This window comes from Colias philodice, chromosome 6, assembly GCF_061535455.1.
Source record: "Colias philodice isolate Cphi_HAF_F1 chromosome 6, ilColPhil1 Martin Lab GWU primary, whole genome shotgun sequence".
Taxonomy (NCBI): domain Eukaryota; kingdom Metazoa; phylum Arthropoda; class Insecta; order Lepidoptera; family Pieridae; genus Colias; species Colias philodice.
The window spans coordinates 4,616,601-4,638,192 of NC_143091.1; the positions used below are offsets into that span (position 1 = coordinate 4,616,601).

At 32.6% G+C, this 21,592-nt stretch overlaps 1 protein-coding gene and 1 long non-coding RNA gene across 2 annotated transcripts in view; one reads left to right on the forward strand and one right to left on the reverse strand.

Moving 5' to 3' along the window:
- LOC149487650 (uncharacterized) overlaps positions 1-21,592 on the forward strand; it is a 148,559-nt gene that overhangs the window by 15,566 nt on the left and 111,401 nt on the right. The gene's annotated exons all lie outside the window — the stretch shown is intronic.
- LOC149487651 (4-vinylanisole receptor-like) lies at positions 7,324-18,027 on the reverse strand. The gene is made up of 5 exons (XM_089696297.1): positions 17,240-18,027; positions 16,930-17,029; positions 8,811-8,912; positions 8,134-8,289; positions 7,324-7,386 (listed from the first exon to the last, which is right to left on the reverse strand). Exons 1-5 carry the CDS (start codon positions 18,025-18,027, stop codon positions 7,324-7,326), a joined length of 1,209 nt encoding a protein of 402 aa, XP_089552423.1.

Sequence of the window (21,592 nt, forward strand, 5' to 3'; positions counted from 1 at the left end):
GGAAGGGTAGGCGCTGCATTCTTAATAAGACGCAGTACTTACTGGTATGCATATGAAATGAGGCGGACATTTTAAGATATTAAACTGACATAATTAAATTGTCTTGTGTGATACCTAAAATCTAATATTATAATGTAAAGATAGAACTCACTATTAACCGGTTGAATAAAGAGCAATAAATTCGTGTTATTGTGGTGATAATTTACCTATTTACAACTATCCTGAAACCTTTTGCTCTATGATACCTACAAACATGTATAACCATAGCTTATATTGAAATAAATTCCACGAAATTCGTCCTTACGTAAACGGTTAACAGCCTCAGCGAAAATACATGCCGAAGAATTTTAAATCGAACCATTTAAAATGATATGTTCAGTATAATTGCCCCAGCCGACGGCGCACAGAAAGTTAACGAGTGTTATTTAACCCGGCGGGACTCGGCTCGTATCGCGCGGGTAAAAAAATTGTTCTGCTTTGAAAAATTTGCCCAAATGACGTAAAACTCATATACGAGCGGACGAGTCGGAAATAAATACGCTTTGCTCTGCCCGACTTTATTAACCTTTGGCGTCAGTCTGCAATATGCGGTAATTGCTGCTTTTTAAACGGGACATGTGGAATACATCAATGTATAAAGTATTCCCCTTATGAATTCGCTTTTCCCTACTTGATGTTGAAAAATTGCGTTATTAACTCCCGCTATTTTAACCCGTGTTTTAAGCACCTACGCATTTTTCGCGTTAGATTAAAAACGTTGATAAGTATTCTGCCATTTGAATGTATAAATAGAATAAATAGAACCTTTAAATTTAGTGTGATATTTAGGCAGATAATAATTAGTTCAAACGCAAAAACTAAAGGAAAGTAACAATATTTTTGGTCTTCCTCCATAAATGAGCTCTCTAAAGTACCTAGTTCCTGTGATAATCGCATTCAACCAAACAAACTAATAGATTATCAGATAAATAGTATGAATATAGATACATCAATTAATCATCTATATTCTGAACTTTACTGTATAAATACATCCATCCAAAATTAGAGTAATTTTAATAACAATCAATTCTCTTAATTGAGCTTTTGTAATAATCTTACTTATAATAATAAATTGACCTTTAATTGCCCTAACGATGATATAACCATCTAATCCATGTTAAACTAAAGCATCACGCCATCATAACGTCTAATAATCGCTCGTAATCCCATTCTATTCGAATCCAATAAAATACTCCAAGAGCCGCCGTGAGTTATGAGCTTGCGGGGCACTAAATCTAAATTTCGACAAAAGTGTGGGGTATAAATCCATGAAATGTTATGCGTGACTCGCTCGCGTGGATCCTTTATGTACAATTTATTACACGGGGAGAAAGAAAAACTGACGCTCCACTGGGCAACGTCCGATTGCAGACCGCATTTTGATTTATATAAATAAACAAACGCTTCTAGTTTCAAAATTCCCTTTTTCCCTCGCTGAATTAGTTAAACAAATAATCCTTTATTCCTATTCCGCGTTGTGGTGTTCCTGTATACTTTTACTCGTCACAACGCTATCGACACGATCCGTGACAAGGTTATTTTATTAATATGCGCTTTTTTATGCAAATGGCTTATATTCAAAAAGCGATTGGCTTACAGGCCGTCCATTTAAAAATAATTGTATTTCAAAATATGAATAAAAGGCTTTATAATAATTGGAAACAAAACTGATGCAACATATTCTATTCGAAACAACGTAACTTTAATGTTGTGAAAGTAATTAATGTTGTATGATCTGGATGTTTACTGCATTCCTTAATAGTTTAAAGGCCAAGATACATTCTGTGTCATTCACTTACCAGTATCCCTATCTCAGTTAATCCTGTGTCCGTGGATCCCAAAATTTCACTAACGACTTCGGGCGAGCGTCTTCCTGCAGATAACGTCCATGTGGCATGCCAAAACCTTAGCAGCGGAGATTTAACTTTATACCGTTTGAATTATAATATGCAAAATACATGTTGTACGGCTATAATGCATGTTAAGTCTTGTAAATATTAATTTGTATGAAAAGGGGTTTGGGTACTTTTGTATGAGCTAGTGGCGTCGTGATGACATTTCGCGGCCAGTGATTAAACTTGTCAGAAAAATCTTATAATAAATCATCTAGATTCTACGTAAATGAATATTACAAAACCAATTATCTCTGTTCCTAATACGTTTAGAGATTTGTGTCCATAATAACTTTTGTTTATTGCTCTTTTAAAATAATCAAGTTTCATCACTAGCCGCGAAAGTTCATTACGGCGCCAACTTTACCCAAACCCCTTTGAGATAACCCCCACCTCCTAGTACCTCATATTTTTAACCGACTTTTTACACACAGAATAAACCCCACTTCCAAAACAGACGTACCTAAATTTGCTAACTATCACCTATATCATTTCTATTGATATGATGTGTGTAAAACCTATATTTAAATATTTATTCCGTATTAAATTAATACTACGCAATATCAAAAAAAAACTATGTATCTATAACAAAAACTGTAACACAATTCCACCGTCTTTGTGAGGAAAATGAGCGTGAAAAACGCAGCGACAGCAGGTGCGTTAGTGGAAACAATCAGGCTTCATTAGAACAAATCATACGTTTATCCATTTTCCTTCTTACACAAACACAATATACACAAAAACTTACACGTGTATTGTCAACCGTTTGTCGGTTATCTGTCCCGAAGGTATTAGTGTGACGATGAAAACAAAATGTTTTTCGGAGGATGTGTTAATTTCATTAGGAAAATGTACCTAACAAATATTAGTGAAAAAGAACAATTGATTGGAAATAAATCAATGATAAGCTTTTATTATGTCAAATACACACCTCAGTATCTATAATATAAGGTCAGTCGTTAAAGTAAAACAAAAAAGTACTTTGTTACTGCGCTAAAGTAGCCAAAACTACGACCTAATCTAGACAGAGAAACCTGGTGAAATAATGTTCGCTTCTACGCCGCCGCGCCGGTCTAATCGAAAATCATTGTATCCTTTCAAAAGTACATTATTCGTGAATTATAGTAGTGTAGTAAGATAAGCCAAAGTTCGGTCCGGTCAGAGCGATCACCCCCCGGGGGCCTTATACGTCGCATTTTCTCCTTGAAACAGCTTCTACGACTCAAATACTCTAAAATATTACCTATAATATGGATTTATGGGGTATAATGTCTTAGTGGTTAGGTTAGGTTAGTGCGGTATATGGTACATATAAATAAATTATTTACCAGCGGTAAAAAAGATAAAAATAAATAAAGCCATGAACCTTTATTTTAGATTAAAGGTTTTGGTGTGTATTGTATAGGTATGGAGTACACTTTGCAAAATAAAGTAAATGAGTAGATAGCTTAAAAATACAAATATGTACAAACTAGAAGGAAATGTAGAGATATCAACTCTGATTTACTTTCTATAATTTTTATCATAGTAAGTCCCATCACTATAATTAATAATTATAATTATGTTGTTTAACTGACATCAGTTAGTGTGATTAACTTATTGAGTCTAACACCTTCCATATTTATACAAATAAATTTCGAAACGGCGGAAATAAAATTAATAGCTCAAACATTGTCCCGAAATGGAGATTTCCTTATAATAAATTGTTTGTTAGGGCCAACCGTTATTCCGAGACAAGCGAAATATACTCCTAACTGCAAGAAGTTAAACTTGCAATTTTCCTAAATTAAGCTGACCTGAAATATTTTATTTCGAATGTAGTAACGTTGTGAATGCTAATAATGTAAGGGTCGCTGTTAAAATTTATGGAATAATTAAAGTTAATTCTCGCGACTAAATTGTTCAATAGTATAAATTTTGTTCATCGTAATGGCGAGCTTGTATAATTTATTCTAAATATATTTAACAATTACTCGAAATAACCATTCGAGCCAAGTTTTAATCATTCTAGTTCGTTAGTAAAATTTTCTCGCAATAATCTTTATTTTCAAACCGAATGTTGCCTTGAATTATTGGAATCGTAAATATTTATTTTAATTAAGCTTTCAAATTAATGTTATTTTAATACCATAATAATGAAGCGTGAGATGAATAAATAATTCACTTAAACCATTATTCGAAGATTTATAACATAGAGATATTAACATAGAGCTATTTAGTTCAAAATATTAACAAGATTGTTAGAAATAGGAAAGGAAAGTTTTCTTAAGTCTACTCGATTATTTATACGTAACAATAGCTCAAATGCATTGAGAACAAAGACCACAGACTTGGTCCCAATTCTCACATTGAAAGCGGAACGTTGTATGTCGCGCCACAAAATGTTTGAACTGTTGTTGAAAACTTTTAGTCGAACGACTCAACTTGAAGCCTTTCTTCTCAACAGTTTTAGTACACGTGTCTTAAAACAGTGAATAAATGGAAATTTCGCGGCTTTACAAGAGCTCCTGCAAATTATGTATTTTGTATTCAGATGGAACTGATACCTAATGCATATCTAACAAGTTTACTAGGCGCTGTGTTGGTAATCTTTGAATTGCAAAATATAATAAATTAAACCGAGCGTAGGAATCATCGGGAGTAAAAGTTTTGAAGTGAAATTTTTCTTTAGGTACGTTCAGAGTAAAATTTCAAGCTTATGTCATGGCAATACCGTCACGTCATCATTCGTCATGGAGTGAGGCGACAATTTGGTATCTATGAATTTTGCCAAAGAAGCTCCACTTCTGTCACGTGCAGGGCACGGCACAAACGCTCTTTTTTATACGTTTGATTATATTAAGGGCAAAGAAAATATTGACTCTTTACCCCAATCATGTTAACACAATAGTTTGAAGCTAAACTTACACATAAGCGGTTACATACTTCACTTTACGTACAAAATATATCCCTTTCTCTGATTACAAGTCTTTATTAAAACCACTTGCCTGAGGCGATAGCATTTTGTGAAAAGAAAACCCATACAAAGGAATATTCATCAGTGAGTAAAAGAGGCTGAGGATATTACTCCTTCGCGTGATTATTTCATGAGAACCATACTAGATAGAGATATTACTAGTCGCCCAAAGCGAATTTAATTTTAAGGATTTTTTAATATTTAACCCGTTTGAGTGATTTTTATTTATACGTTGAGATGATAAGATTACGTTCTTAGTGAGTAAATATTTTTCAATTTATTAAACGTTATTTTTCTAATGCAAACGATAAATCGAACTCCAAAAGATATAAAAGAGTCAAAATGTTTATACATTTTCATTGTAAGTTTGTTTTGAAATAAGTATGAACATTCTAGATTATGAAATACAATTGTATAATCAAGTTAATGAGCAATAATTTAAAACAAGGCATATAACCTTAAGCCTCCACCTCTCGTAAAATAAACGTGTATAATCTGCCTACATTATAAACGTACCCCACATAATATCTATCATGTCTGAAACCACTTTCCAACAAAGCCAACAAAGCTCATAATGTGGCTTTTATTCACTTAATCACGTGCGATGTTTTTTCTTAATTACCCACAAAACGTAAATTAATTCAGATAGCGCGCTTAATGCGTGCGAGTCGCTCTAATTTTCCAGGCTTAAAGCAAAGACATGTTCCGTACAGAGTGAAGGTGGAGTTATTTAACTAATTTTACATGCGCGGTAAGTTTTAACCCCACTACCATGTTTGCGATGTCGCTAGAGAGCGTGTGCTGAACGAATTTCCGCGATGCCTCCAAGATAAACTGCTAGATTTCCCTTCGAAATTAGCACTGAGCAGCTGAACCTATGTGTCTAGAACAAACATTCATTTAACTTGTGCAAGTCTGGTAACTAGATTTCTAGATGTGGGAGTTATTGGCTACAGAACGACGCATGTGCCGATATGCTAATTACTGATGACATATACAACGGTATCTAACTAGTAGCTATTAGAATTTATCGATCTTATGTATGAATTACAAGAAATAAGTCGAAGTCAAGACAGTTACACAAAAATAAATAATATTTCTGAAAGTTATCTGACAAATAACAGTTCCAACCAAACTTATAGTCCAATACGAACAAAGCGTACCTATATTTTTAAGAAAAAAAAACTACTAGTAAACCCCTGTGTAATATTTGGAGAAAAGTCGCAATAGGTAGCGCATTATTCAGTGTCACTAACGGGACGTGTGCCATAATATATGTTTTAATAAAACGGCATCAATTCCAAGCAAGGAGGTAGACGCAAATATCAAGAGCAAAAGATCTTCAATATATTATTCATTGAAATAGGAAACCCTTATAAATCCAGGTATCGCCATTAAATCATCGTCCCAGGATGAATATGAACGTGCCTTTTTATACTTTCTAGGGCAGAGACCGATTTGTTTCCCGCCCTTGAACTACCCCTTCGTAATCATCTTTTACAGACCTTATGAAAAAAGATCGGTAAATATCAGGTAGGAATACGAGGAGTTCACTTAAATTGTTTTGTATCAGACAAATGTCATACTATATTGCAAATATTTCAGGATGATCACAGAAAGACAATTGGCAAACTATACTGCAAATATTTCAGGATGATCCTTGAATCTGGTCAAACGACAGTTCTATTTCTTCGAAATGCTCCCCGTCGACCTTCACATTAACAATGTATTCAGGCCTAAACAAAGAGAAACAGGTGGATAGCATGACGTTACATTCGCTGAAAGATTCCATAAAAAGTGTAATGGTACCCTCGTCACGTCCGGACATCTTATTTATCTAGTCACTGGCAAAATCATTGTTTCGTTCGTCGGCAGTAAAAACGCCTTATTACGAACGGCTAACAGATGACCTAAGAGCGCCCTTTGTCTCCGATTCTTGCGTGTGACGTTTCATTGTAAAGCTACGAAAATGGTAGAAATATCAAATAAGGTAAATAAAACACGATGGTATTGTACTTTTATTATTTAATCACGCTTGTATGGAATAAATGTAGCTTCATTAGAGAATAACTGTTTGTTTTAAATAAAATTGTTTGAGGGTTTTTTGTGGATAGGAATGTGATTTATTAACCCCATAAACATAACTTTGAAAATGTAATTTAAAAAAACGTATCGTGCAATCTAATAAAAAATCATAATTTATCCGAAACTTTTACTTTTAAAATGACATTTATATTATATTGTGAGTCTATTTTAAATATCTAAGAAATAACAACCTTTATCTAACATCCAACGTTTCAAAAGGTCAGCAATTGGCATTGTTTGTAAGAGGAACTGCTGATTTTATACAATTTCCATTGAAGTTGTTTTCTTGTCCGATAAAAGGATTATTATTGAAAAGTGCTTATTATGATAACTTGAAAATAGAAAAAACCATTAATCTTCTCTGGTCTGTATGTGCCTTAGTAAAGTAAAGAATGAATACGCAGAATTCATTATCTGGAACAATATTATTTAAATAAGTAATGGGGCATTATTATAATAACAAACAATCGCGATAATTAATGTTATTTTAGTTGCATACTCATCTTATATATAAAAATGAATCGCAAAATGTGTTGGTAAGCGCATAACTCGAGAACGGCTGAACCGATTTCGATAATTCTTTTTTTATTATATTCCTTGAAGTACGAGGATGGTTCTTATGTAGAGAAAACGTAAACATGTACCACGGGCGGAGCCGGGGCGGACCGCTAGTATTATGATAAAAGTTATAACACTAAATACGTCATATACGGATGATACAATTCGTATCAATTAAGAAATATTCAAACAAAGATCATAAAAAATAAAAATGCCCAGACTATTTGAATTAAACTTAGAGCATTAAACCATAATGCTCTAAGGAATTAAATGTAACGTAGATTTATTTAATTAAACAGAGTTTAATATTAATCAAGTTAACCAATCCCCTTGCTTGAACACACGTTATTTGATATAAGAAAGAAAAACACAACTGGGATTGCGAAAACATTAATTTAAAAAGTTGTATGTAGTCGAGTCTCAGCTAAAGTATCTAAAGAATATTTTTGAAGTTATACTTCTTTTGGCGCGATGGAGAAAAATGATGAGAGTGATTTTTTTAAATAGCACTAGTTTGCAAGAAAGGTACTAATAACTACTCTGATTGTTCTGAAATTGCTTCTCACATACATACACTAATGATACTATTCCCAAATCACTTACAGACGTGAAAGTACTAAGGGACAAAAGGAACATTTTCCAGCCCGTTATCGTCAGAGGGCGTTGCGCTCTCTCCATAAAAAGTCGCACACTGCTTTTGAATCGGCCCGATTGCGAAGTCCAATCACACTGGTATATCGCTTGAGACACAAGAGTACTCTGAAAATATTTATTGAAGCTAAATATGTGGACTGGGACTTGTTTGGAGAACATGCTTGTTTTGTAAAATATGCTTGCTAGGTTACTTAGAATACTAGGGATAAAAGAAATCAAATTTCTCTACTAATGGAAAGTAATATAATATGTACAGAATTTACACATAAGGAACCATGTTTTTTTATTTTTATTTAATAGGTACGATGGAATTTTTGACGAAATGAAATAAGTAATATTTTTGCACATATATGAACAACAATTTTATATTGAAATTCCTCAATGAACACATAGCTTTACACAGACCTTTTCGAAACGAACTTTTCTTAACCCATTGACCACCGTAAGCCCCGATCGGGGCGAGACACAATAGATTTTCTATTGTGTCTGTGATACCAGGACTGAGGACCTTTAATCATTTCGTTTGAATAGTATCGAATACGAAAATTTTCAAGTACAAATATTTATTTATTCGTAAAACGTTATTCAATGTTATATTTTAAAATAATAATTATTTTCCAACGAACCTTATCCATTATCCTCGTCCCAAACCAACAAGGGATCAAAATTTGTACAATCATTATGGCCATATATGAAGTTAGGAATATGTAGTATTGCCATGGAGCGGGCTGTGGGCATGATTCGCATTTAATTAGCGAAATTATACAGTAAGAATAAACTTTAAAAGCTTAATTAAGTACTAAAATAAAATAGAAATTTAACGTGAAACTTATCAATTTTTAAGCATTGGAATGCTATCTAAATATCAAATGTGAACCTTACTAGTATATTATATATAGAAGCAAAATTTAAATCAATCATACTTCTGAAATGACCTGATACTTTTTCAGCGTATGAGATCTTTGAAGCGTAGAGTATTGCAGCGATTGTCCTTTGCCCCTTGGACCGATTAGCTTATTCATTTAATAGTATCGCAGTCGCCTTTTAAACTCAAAACTTAAGGTTGATGTTCCGACCGTCCCTCCATACATTTTTGATTACCTCTAAACACTTAACACAGACACTATTTCTTTAAAACTAATCATTTTATCACTTCTCTATAATGAAATGTGTGCGCGTTCGACCTTTTTAATCAATAATTTACAATATTTACTTAGAAAAACAACAGTAAAATACCGGAAAAATTTGACACTTCTACAGTAGTGTGCGTGACTTTTGCCAAGCGAAACACGACATAAAGCACGACATCTAGCGCATAGACTATATACTTATTACAGATCTAGCGCGTCAATGTCTAAACGAAAGGCGATGTTTAGACATTGACGCGCTAGATGTCGTGCATTCGCGTTCGTTATCTTATGCATAATGAGCATAATTCTAATAAATCAAAGTTCTGTGTAAAAATTGAGTAATTTCATTTCCAATCGTTCAAAGAAAATAACAATAAAATAAAATAAATTATAAAACTAATGACCTTAGAAACTATGTTTTTTTTTATTTATTACTCATTATTGTTCGTCCGTCGTAGGTCTGTAAACTGTATTGTACACTGAAGGTAAATGGTACTGTAGGTACTTTAGTTCGGCGTCGTCGCTCGTCGGCTTGATATAAAATTACATTCTTGATTTCATTGACACGCTCTATGATTTGCGCGCGGAATTTCTTGTGTTGTGAATTTATTTTTGTATGCTATGCATTTTAATTGATTAAAATTGCAATGTTTCTCTAGTATGCATTTGAGACTATATTGTAAATTGTAATAATTGATCGTGGGTATAGTAATTAATTATTCTAATAACGCAATTAGTAATATATGTATTTTCGGTGGGATTCAAAACAAAAAATTGGCCCGTGATTTTTATGAAATTTCACCACATTGCAAATCACATCAATCATAGTTCATACACATGTATGACGAAAGTGATTAGTATTGTGGCTAACATTGACTCATCAGCCCCCCTAGTCAAGTGGCTTTCTGTTAGCGTAGCGTTCAATAGAATAGACTACGAATGTATGAGATTGACGTAGGCTGTAGATAAACGTATCTATAGGTTACGTCAATCTCATACATTCTTAGTCTATTCTATTGAACGCTACGCTAACAGAAAGCCACTTGACTAGGGGGGCAGTTCATCACTGAAACCAGTGATAAATCAGTACCTATATCATATTGTGTTTGAATATTTTTAAACAATGATATAAGTATACAATTATTATAAATCGGTAAACTATCAAAGTAATCACAAACTTGCAAACATTGGTAAAATGTCCAGTAGTTTATGAGCCTATTCATTACAATCAAACAAACAAACAAAGTTTTCCTCTTTATAATATTAGTGTAGACAAACACTATGAATACGATCACGAATGCAAATTCGGGGATTTTCTAATTATTGCTAAATAATAATTGAATTCGTTTTGAAATACTCTATAATTTTTAGTGTATAAATAGACATTTATAATGTGGTGCTCATTTTTTTTGTACTGCTAACGCTATTGTAGGTACCTATTTTCGTTGTTTTATTTCAAGTGAACACGGCCATACAATTTTGTCACGAGCCGCCTATGATTGTAGGTACTTTTGTTAGGCTCCTTCGTCGTCCGCGTCGGCTCGAAAGTTCTTGATTTCATTGTCACGCGCTATGATTTGCGCGCGGATTTTCTTGTGTTGTGAATTTATTTTTGTATTATTATTATTTTTTTTTTTTTTTTTTATTTTATTGATTCAAATAAAATATTTCACTAGTATGCATTTGAGACTATATTGTATTATGTATAATTTATCGTAGGTATAGTTATTCTTATAACGCAGTTATATTTTCGGTGGGACAATTTGACCCGTGATTTTTCTGAAATATCACCACGTTGCAAATCACATCAATCATACACACGTATGACGAAAGTATAGTGGCTATAATTGACTCATCAGTTCATCACTGAAACCAGTGATAAATCAGTAGGTATATCATATTTTATTGTGTTTGAATATTTTTTAAACAACGATATATACAATATTATTATAAATCGGTAAACTACCAAAGTACTTCCGAATTTTCAGACAGACAAACAAGTAGTTTGAACACGCAGTTTTCTTATACTAGTAGCAAAAATCAAAACCATAATATTATGTTTACCTACTATATTTTACTAAAAGTCGAGTGCGTCGAAATCGTAAATAATAATATAATGTTTTTCACCTTCCTGGTTATTTTCCCATAGTAAATAGTGTTTTAGGTTTGTTGTTGTAGGTAGGAATAATAATAATTATTCTTACATGTTGGTTATGAAATGTATATTGAAATAATTTACTTTTACAAATCATTAGTGATATAAGTTTTGAGTGAAAATGCTTGGATCAGCATAATATTATATGGTACTTCAAATACATGTTTTGATAAAAAAAACAATAGTGTAATAAAATAAAACTGCGTTTTATTGTAATCAATGTTGACAATTTTAAATTCCAAAATTATTGATCAATAAAATAGTTTACACCAACAAATATAACTTTTATTTTTATAACAATCGTTCATAATATAAACCGTAGCAGGTGGCGTTTTGAAGTTCTGTCTACTCATACAGAAAAATGGAAAACTTGTTTTTTTTGTAAACAATTTATTACTCATGTTGTTTGGCAACTCGAAGCGTGGTCGTCCGTCGTAGGTACTTTTGTTCGGCGTCGCGTCGTCGTCCGCGTCGGCTTGATATAAAACATTCTTGATTTCATTGACACGCGCTATGATTTGCGCGCGGAATTTCTTGTGTTGTGAATTTATTTTTGTATGCTATGCATTTTAATTGAATCAAATTGCAATATTTCTCTAGTATGCATTTGAGACTATATTGTAATAATTGATCGTGGGTAGGTATAGTAATTAATTATTCTAATAACGCAATTATATTTTCGGTGGGATTCAAAACAAAAAATTGGCCCGTGATTTTTATGAAATTTCACCACATTGCAAATTATATATTATACAATTACAATTACAATTATTATAAATCGGTAAACTATCAAAGTAATTACAAACTTGCAAAATATGCTTTTCCGAATTTTCAGACAGACACACAATTTTATTAGTTTGTTTTAGCAAAGTAGGTACCTATACCTATACGCTTACGTCGCGCGTCGCGTCGTCGAAAACGGTGCGCCCAGAAACAAACATACCTAATTCAGTTACAATCCTTTTTTTGTTCCGTAATTTATTGTATTTATTCTAATACGATTTTTTTTATTCGTCGGCCAGTTCTACTAGGTATAAAAAGATAAAATTGAAATATAATTATTGTAGCGACAGCCATATTATGTTACTATGTTTTCGTAAATATGTTTTTCACCTTCCTGGTTATTTTCACATAATCTTATCTTCTTATATATAAAAATGAATCGCAAAATGTGTTGGTAAGCGCATAACTCGAGAACGGCTGAACCGATTTCGATCATTCTTTTTTTATTATATTCCTTGAAGTACGAGGATGGTTCTTATGTAGAGAAAACGTAAACATGTACCACGGGCGAAGCCGGGGCGGACCGCTAGTCTTATATATAAAAATGAATCGCAAAATGTGTTGGTAAGCGCATAACTCGAGAACGGCTGAACCGATTTCGATAATTCTTTTTTTATTATATTCCTTGAAGTACGAGGATGGTTCTTATGTAGAGAAAACGTAAACATGTACCACGGGCGAAGCCGGGGCGGACCGCTAGTCTAATATAAAAATGAATCGCAAAATGTGTTGGTAAGCGCATAACTCGAGAACGGCTGAACCGATTTCGATAATTCTTTTTTTATTATATCCCTTGAAGTACGAGGATGGTTCTTATAGCTAGAGAGCTAGTTAGTTTAGTTTTAGTGCAGTGGCAGTGTAAATGTTGTTGTTGAGGTTATGTAAATTTAACACTTTAGTTAACTACCAAGATATAAAGAAATGAGGATAGGACACAATAACTATTGGTTGAGGTATTTATAAACTCATAATATACTTTTAAAAAAATCACGTTTTAATAAATTTCTAGAATTAAATTAGAACAGCTGATTCAAAATAGCCTAAAAAATCTTAATAATAATAATTACGCTTCACAGCAAGAAGAAATGTACCATATGTACCCGCACAAAGTCGATATTGTGTTGCCTACCGTTCGACTCAATGGCTAGGGTTGTAACTACCTTTAATAATTATTACCAAACTAATAAACCGAGTGATGCGAAATAACCATAATTCTTTTAGAGTTTGATAAAATGATCAGGCAGGTATTTTCTTTAATCCTCTGAATTCTCGGTTACTAAATTGTATCGTTGAAATTATTCTTAATCGCGTAAATTTAATAAATAATCATATGGAAAACACTTTTCATTTGTTTTTTTACTTTCACGCCCAACTACTATACAATAATTACGTTGTTTCGGTATTTTGACGAGAAAACGCAGGAAACATCCGTTGTATCATTTTAGATAGATTGTATATTTTGTATCTGTAGAATTGAAATCAAAGCTATGTATATGTTGTCTCCATTCTTTTCTTATCGGATTGTTGATCCCAATGCGAATGCGTCACTTAAATTTTATAAAAGACAATTAAGAACATCAAAAATAAAGTGATACGTAAATATTTCACAGTGCAATATATTATGTAATTAATAATAATTATATATTTATGAAAAAATAATTACATCAGATTTAATAATAGCAATTGTTTTGAATGTACATAATATGAATAAATGATTACATCATAATAGTAATAATCACAATTGTTTTATTTCCCATTTGTTGCAACCCTAGCATATTTTCATGTAGCAGCAGAAGTACCTACACTGGCGGCGCGGCGGCATCGTGCGACATCAAAGGCATTGCCTTACTAGGTAAGTTTATAATGACTCATTTCTTTTATTATATAATTTACGTTTTACTTTTACAGAATCCGATTCAATGGATTATGAAGACGAGTCACACAACGCCATACGATAGTGATGATGAATGAACATTTCAATAAATGCATGCGTGTTTTTTTATGTTGTTTTGTAATTGTTAATTGTTTCTTAAATAAAGAAATAAACTAAATATTTAAATGATGATTTGTTATTTGCAACACAACTTTATATTTGAGATTCTTTACAAATGTATATTTAGTTTTGTATCATCAAATTTATAAATTTTATTCCATAGTTTTCAAAATTAAATGTAAATGACCATAAAAACATTAATAAAGTAAATCATTGATGTAAGGTCAGGGAACGTAATACATATATACATCTGACCATGTAGAAGCTAAGTCTTGTTGACTGCTGAAGTCTGTAAAGTTTTGTTGTCTGCTGAAGTCTGTACGCAATGAAAATGTCTGCCGTTTCGAAAATAAGTTTTTAAGACCCTAATAAATAAAATATATGAATGGCAGATCTGGTCAAATACTTTCAAAATTGTATTTTTTTCAGCACTTTCATAAGTGTCTGCCAGAATGTTATCCGCGTGATAATGGTCTGCCATTGTTATTTTCCGATAGTAATAATAATCTATTTTCAAATATCAAAATGGCAGACGTGGTCAAATGGTTTCAAAGTTCGCCAAAAATTTCCACCTGTCTTACCTAAGCGCGCGCCCCGTCCACCACTCTGGGCTTAGTGACTCCTCATCTCATGTATAGTAGGTATAGGGGAATCAACACACAAAAATCCAGGTCTGGTCAAATACATACAGGTAGCTTTGCGCTAGCTCTCTAGCTATTACTTCTTATGGAGAGAAAACGTAAACATGTACCACGGGCGAAGCCGGGGAGGTCAGTGACCGTCAGTGACAAACACTATGGATACCTACGCTCGCGAATGCAAATTCGGTGATTTACTAATTATTGATACCTAGTCATTGAATTCGTTTTGAAATAGCCTGTACTTTGTAATTTTTAGTGTTATAGACATTTATAAAATGTGGTGCTCATTTTTTTGTAATAAATCATCCCGAACGCTATTGTATTTTCGTTGTTTTATTTCAAGTGAACACCTATACAATTTTGTCACGAGCCGCCTCTGGCCTCTGGGTGAAATAAACAAGTCAAATGATTTTTGTTCTAATTGTATTTTGGTAGTAGTTTGTTTAGAATTTACATTACCATTGTTTAATTTTTATTTTGTATTTGCAGTAAAATAAAAAGATGAAAAACTTCATTAGGTATATTGTACGACACCTCACTCTGAATCGCGCTAGCGAAATTTTTTCGTTACAGAGCACATATACAACTTTCGGACAATCTTCATTGAGGCCGGCCGGCAAATCGAGTATGTCGAGAAACTTCACTTATTCGATGGAGGTATTCTACCTTCCTTCCTCCACAGTTGTGGGACCCCGACGTGCATTGAACACGCAGCTTTCTGATACTAGTAGCTAAAATCAAAACCACAGATATGTCTGTGATCAAAACCATAATAATATTTTTACCTATTATTTTACTAAAAGTCGAGTGCATCGAAATCGTAAATATGTTTTTCACCTTCCTGGTTTTTTTTCCATAGTAAATAGTGTTTTTGATTTGTTGTTGTATGAATAATTATTCTTACTTGTTGGTTATGAAATGTATTTTGAAATAATTTACTTTTACAAATCATTAGTGATATTAGTTTTGAGTGAAAATGCTTGGATCAGCATAATATCATATTTGCTACTTCAAATACATGTATTGATAAAAAAAAAACAATAGTGTAATGTAGGTAATAAAATAAAACTGCGTTTTATTGTAGGCTGTGATTGTAGGTAATCAATTTTGACATTATTTATTTCCCAAAATTACAATAAAATAGTTTACGCCAACAAATATAACTTTTATTTTTATAACAATCCTACTTCCTACTAATGCGAAAGTTCATACATGTTTCAAAAGAAAAACTTTTACTTTTACTATTATTTCAATTTATCCGGTTTAATTAAGACTTAATATTGATACATATGATCATTATAAATACAAATAGGAATTAACAATATAACGAATACGTGGCACAACTAAAATTTTACCGATACCACCCGTGGTCATTCTCCTTTGTGTGTCATTTGTAACAGGATGGCGGTTCTACAGCGAAAAAAGAAAAATGATGGTCAGAACGCTGATACCGGATACCTTAAGATACTGTAATATAAAATATTACTAGATTAGATAAAATATTATAGGTAGTATCTTCACCGTGTGTGACGCGCTTTACATTCACGCCATCTAGAGTTAAATCTTTATCATTTTTGTATACGTCTGTGTGTGTAAACGACCCTGTATGCAATGACAGATGTTAAAACGCATAATTTTACCGAATTGGGTGGATTTTAAGGCAATGATATAACATATTTCAATAAAATATAATATTCAGTAACCGCCATGACTATTCCTAGGTTTGATGACTATTCCAATTACGCAAAAACTCAAATAAACTAGAAATGTAGAATTCAGCGCCATCTAGCGGGATATTGGCTGGGAACAGATCGTTGCAATCACCTTAAACCGACTTTTTAATTTCTAAAAATATTAATTTGTATGCTTCCATTTTTGTTAGGATGTGATGTAGAAAGCCCGTAGAGGTTTAGTAAATTTATAACTATTTCCTCTAACTTCGAACATGAAAAACAAGGAATATTATTTTGGACTTTTTGTAATGTTTACTACCTATCTATAAATTACTATTATTACATTATTTAATAAAACCATAATTCATACCAACGTAAAGCGATATAGACAAACACAAATGATCCCAGAGGCGATGCTAAACTGTGTAAATAATGCCTTTGAAAATACATCTTCTATTAGATAACAATACCTGTAATTAAACATGCTATTAAAATATATTGACTATCCTTACAATATATCTCAGTTTTTCAATAGTCATTGAAGTAATTTCAGAATTCTATTTTTTATCGTTACAATGTTTTTTAAGTTAAATCGAAACAAACGATTTGAATCGATTTTGAATAACAACAATAAATCAAATATTTCCTCTTCACATTATTTGATATCATGTTATACTTACTCGGTAACATCTTGATAATGTACTAAAGCTTTATTAAGTTTCAATATAGTATAATTATCTGACTTTTTTGGCTCTATTCCGGAGGTTTCGTCGTCAGGCTCTTCGCGCAAAAACGACGACTGATCTGTTATATTTTTCATCTTCATTTGCAGAATATCCAATTGGGCGATAAGAAAAATCATTAATCCCAAAATAAACGTGTCCACATTTACGTTGTTCAGCATGTGAAAGTGCATTCCTATACTTTGATAGAAATATATGGGGTAAATGAATCTTTGTTTTGTGTCATCCGAAAGAAAATCGTAACCACACACCGGTGGTTCAAGTTTACCAGAAAATAAAAGGTGAATAATAAACGGTGACGATACATGTGTCAGATTCGAAATATACGACACCATCGCATATATCTTCCAGCTTTTAACGTTGAATTTATTCGCTTTACGCAATATTTGACGCTCCATTTCATTATCTGTTTTAAATAAATCACTTTCCAAAATTGTCAGCAGTTTCATTATTTTCTTCTCCATAAATATGAAACACAAAACTTTCGATGACACCACAAGTATTGTTAAATATAATATCATTTGCTCTATAAATACGTCCAATTGACGAGGAATGAAAAATAAATTTATTGTGTAAAGAATGTCATATCCAAATATAAAAATGAAAACAAATGCTTTTGAGTATATGGATAAATAAAAGTTTTTTGATGTATCTGGATAAATGCCGAGAATTTTCCAATATATCTTGTTTATTTTAAAGGAGCTTAGCCTATCTTTTATCTCCATTTCGAAGAAAGGTGTCTACAGAAAAAAATAAATCTAATTTTGATACCTTAGTTTGATACTATTTCACCCCTACTAAACAACAAGGAGTGAACTATATCATTTTAATGCTTCGTTTAAATATTAAACTGATAATAAAGTTAATAAAAAAATTGGCCACAAAGACTTCACTGCCTTGTGATTAACTCGAGGTCAATTTAATGCGAATAAATTAATAGCAAATGCAAATAATAGTCACCCTTTGAGCAAGTGCCTTTACTTTGCCATTCCATAAATTGTGTTAAAACGATAAAAGAAATGCGCCATTAACATTAATAAGCGCTACTATATGTTAATATGATCACAGAGGAATATAGGTTAATTGCGGAAAGCCGTATATTTTTTAATGAGATGCAATTAGTGAAGGTGACGCCGTCCACTCGCAAAATGGTCCAGCAGTTCGTTCTAATTACCAACTCAGTAAGAAAAATTTAACTTATTCTTTATGGGCACTCCGCATTTATAATTTAAACGTCAAAAGCACTGTTTTCATATAGCGATATACAGCGATATAAATAATAATATTTTGTTTTCCTTTCATTTATAGTGTTCTTAACATTTGCATATTGTGCTTGCTGTTGCTGAAAACTCGCAATCAATCGTCGCTTCGCTTCATATGCAAATATTCGTATTTAGATTGCAAATGTTAAGGAACGGTGTGTTTAAACGATAATCTCACAATGTTGTTTGTTCTTTCTCACTCCTGAAGAGCTTACAAGTGTAGGTACTACATTAGCGAGATGAATTTTTCTGCACTTCTTCAATTGACTTACTGTTTCATACCGTTTGAAAACCTATAAAAATTTAGTATCAACAGGTAACTTTGTTCGACTTGCCTTAGTTTTGAAAGTGCCATTAAATCAGCCGAGAAGTTAGTTTCAACATAACTGTCGTCGGTTCAAGAACACTTTACTAGGGAAAAATTCTTTGAAGTTATAATTTAAGATCACTTGAACAAGATTCTTGGTACAGGTATTGTTTAAAAATTGTATCAAACATTTAATTTGTATTTACTTTGATTCTTGGAAAATAAATATTTTAGCTTCGCCTTAGGTTAAGTACTATGTATTTCGAGTTTAATTGCATACTTATAAACGAAAATTATCATAATTACTCTAAAGTTAATGTTTTATTATAATGATTTATGTAATAAATGTGTTTTTGTTTCTCTTTTCTTTAGTAATAAAAACCCATGCCTTGTATTGCTATCACATTTCCGATTAATATCTGATATCTACTCCATTTAAATAACGGTGACATAATATGATAAGTTTTCATGCACAAATAAAAAATTAAAATATGAATTCATAAACGGTACAAAACCAACGGGACACACCGCCTGGATAGTGATAGCAGTCACTGTCCCGACTGAACAAATAGTGTAACTCCTTCCATCTTTCCTCTCATTAAATCGCCGGCTAAACTTCCCTCCTGAAAAGGGTACTTAAGCTTATTGTTTTCGTAGCAGCTATGAGCCTCGTACAATCCCCTCTCAAATCTACGATGTACAACAAAGGTGGAACATCTCTCGAGGTGGGTGTCACGATATTTTCAGGAGGCATCATTAGGCCGGATAGTGTATACTAGACGATACTTTTATTCAGCAGATAGAAGCCTCGGGGTATTCGTTACGGCGCGAATCAACCCTCACTTCCTTTGAGGCCTTTCCATCTTAGTTCCTATTGTTCCGACAATATCTGCGTTTAAACGACGTTTCGAAAAGAAAAATTTATTATTCATCCGCATCTTACGAGCAGGAAGTGGCCGCGTCGTAAAGATGATTTGAATTTTTAAACAACTCTAAGCAGAAGATTAATTTGCGCTCACCGGCTGAAGACTTCTTAAATATAAACTTCACAATTCAGCTTACGATTTCAAACAATTTAATGAATGAATACCTAATTAACAAATTCCATAAATAATAATGATTGTGTTCCGCAAATCTTCAAATTTAATAAAAGACGTAGACGAAGATTTCAGTTAAAGATGGGTGTTTGAAGTGGGTGGAAGGTGGCAATCCTGGGTGATGTGATTAACCCGTGCTTGAGAGGTCCTGAGTTCGAACCGGACGACACCCGCAGACAGGCCTAATGTCCTATTCTTTGAAGAATGCAAACTCACTACATAATGTATGTATTATCAATACAGAATATATAGCCGTAAGCAGAATTCGTCTTTTATAGAAGAGAAAAAAATCGTAAAGGGCTGAAAATTAATGTAGGTATAGATAATATTCAACGCCAAGGATATGTGTTTTTTTAGCATGATCTTAAAAATATCTTGATATGTATTCAGCATCACTAGTCTTCTTATTATCCAGCATGAATACAAAGAAGAATAAATTTCGAGAATATGTATCTACAGTTTAATTTGTTTATTAAAAACCAAAATGAAAACCAACAAATTCAAAATTCAACATTTTATTGATCGATTTAGTGGAAAACCTAACAGTTTCCATTTAATAAGAGTTTATTTACCATTCTGTTTCTAGCTTTGTATTCATTATGGAATAAATATTAATCTAAATTGTATATTATAGGTATTGAATTTCGCATTAAATATACTTAATACATAATCACATTTAGAATATTATGGATCAAAGCAAACATTTGCTGTACAAATTTCAATTTACTAAACTCGATGTGTCCGCAATAATTGATGGGTTTAATTAACGTTATGTATAATTTTAAACAAGGCTTTTTGATCCAATGTTTTGTTATCATTAAGCTGTACAATCTCATTTTGTTATTCTTACTAATTCCGAACTCGGATATCCCTCGACACCAGAATTTGCGTTTGTATTTTAAGATTCTCTAAATGAACATTAATTTATTATTATTTATTCAGACTTCGGTTCATTGTACTGCAAAAGAAGTAAAATATTAAAAATACTGTTTATGCTGACCTTTCGAATTTTAACTGAGATCATTATTAATCAATTTTATATCTAACATTACACTTATACTCAGCTAAATCTCGTCTAAGAAGAAATCACAACGCCGTATAGAAAACACTTGGAAGTTGGAAAAGATTTGATTATTCCACTTTTGCGCATAGCATTCGAGTAGATTGTAGGCAAAAGTTCACACACATGAGCTCGTGTTTATTCAGTGGTAACATGTTTTCCTTCAGCCATTTCCGAGACACGCACGCGTCATAATGGGCAAGATCATTAGTGCTATCCTGAAGAGCACTCGGTATTAACAGATAGCAAACTTGACAATGTTACACAAACTGTAACAAGAGGGAATGTACAAAGTTTCAAAACTAGATAGTTTTTAATGGTCGTTTTCATTCTGCGAACTTGTGTAAACTCCCCACAAGTGATTGTTACAATTACTTTGTTACGAGTTACGGCCACGATTTTATGCTTGTTATTGGCATTGCTTGCTATTGTGAAAGGATTATATTTTTTGACGTTTCAACGTCTTATAATTCGATAGCGCCGGCTGCACGCACGAAAAAACATGACTCATGCGGCGTTACCTCGCTCTGAGGCGTTCCATGTAAGGCTTGAAGTGCAAGCGAG

Bases quoted from the DNA above. Each gene is read 5' to 3' on its own strand.
- LOC149487651 (XM_089696297.1), bottom strand. From the start codon at position 18,027: ATGGAGATAAAAGATAGGCTAAGCTCCTTTAAAATAAACAAGATATAT. The intron at 17,030-17,239 runs GTAAGTATAACA...GTTTAATTACAG, and splicing joins CATTATCAAGATGTTACCGA to GTATTGTTATCTAATAGAAG. The intron at 7,387-8,133 runs GTAAGTGATTTG...ATATTGTTCCAG, and splicing joins CCCTTAGTACTTTCACGTCT to ATAATGAATTCTGCGTATTC.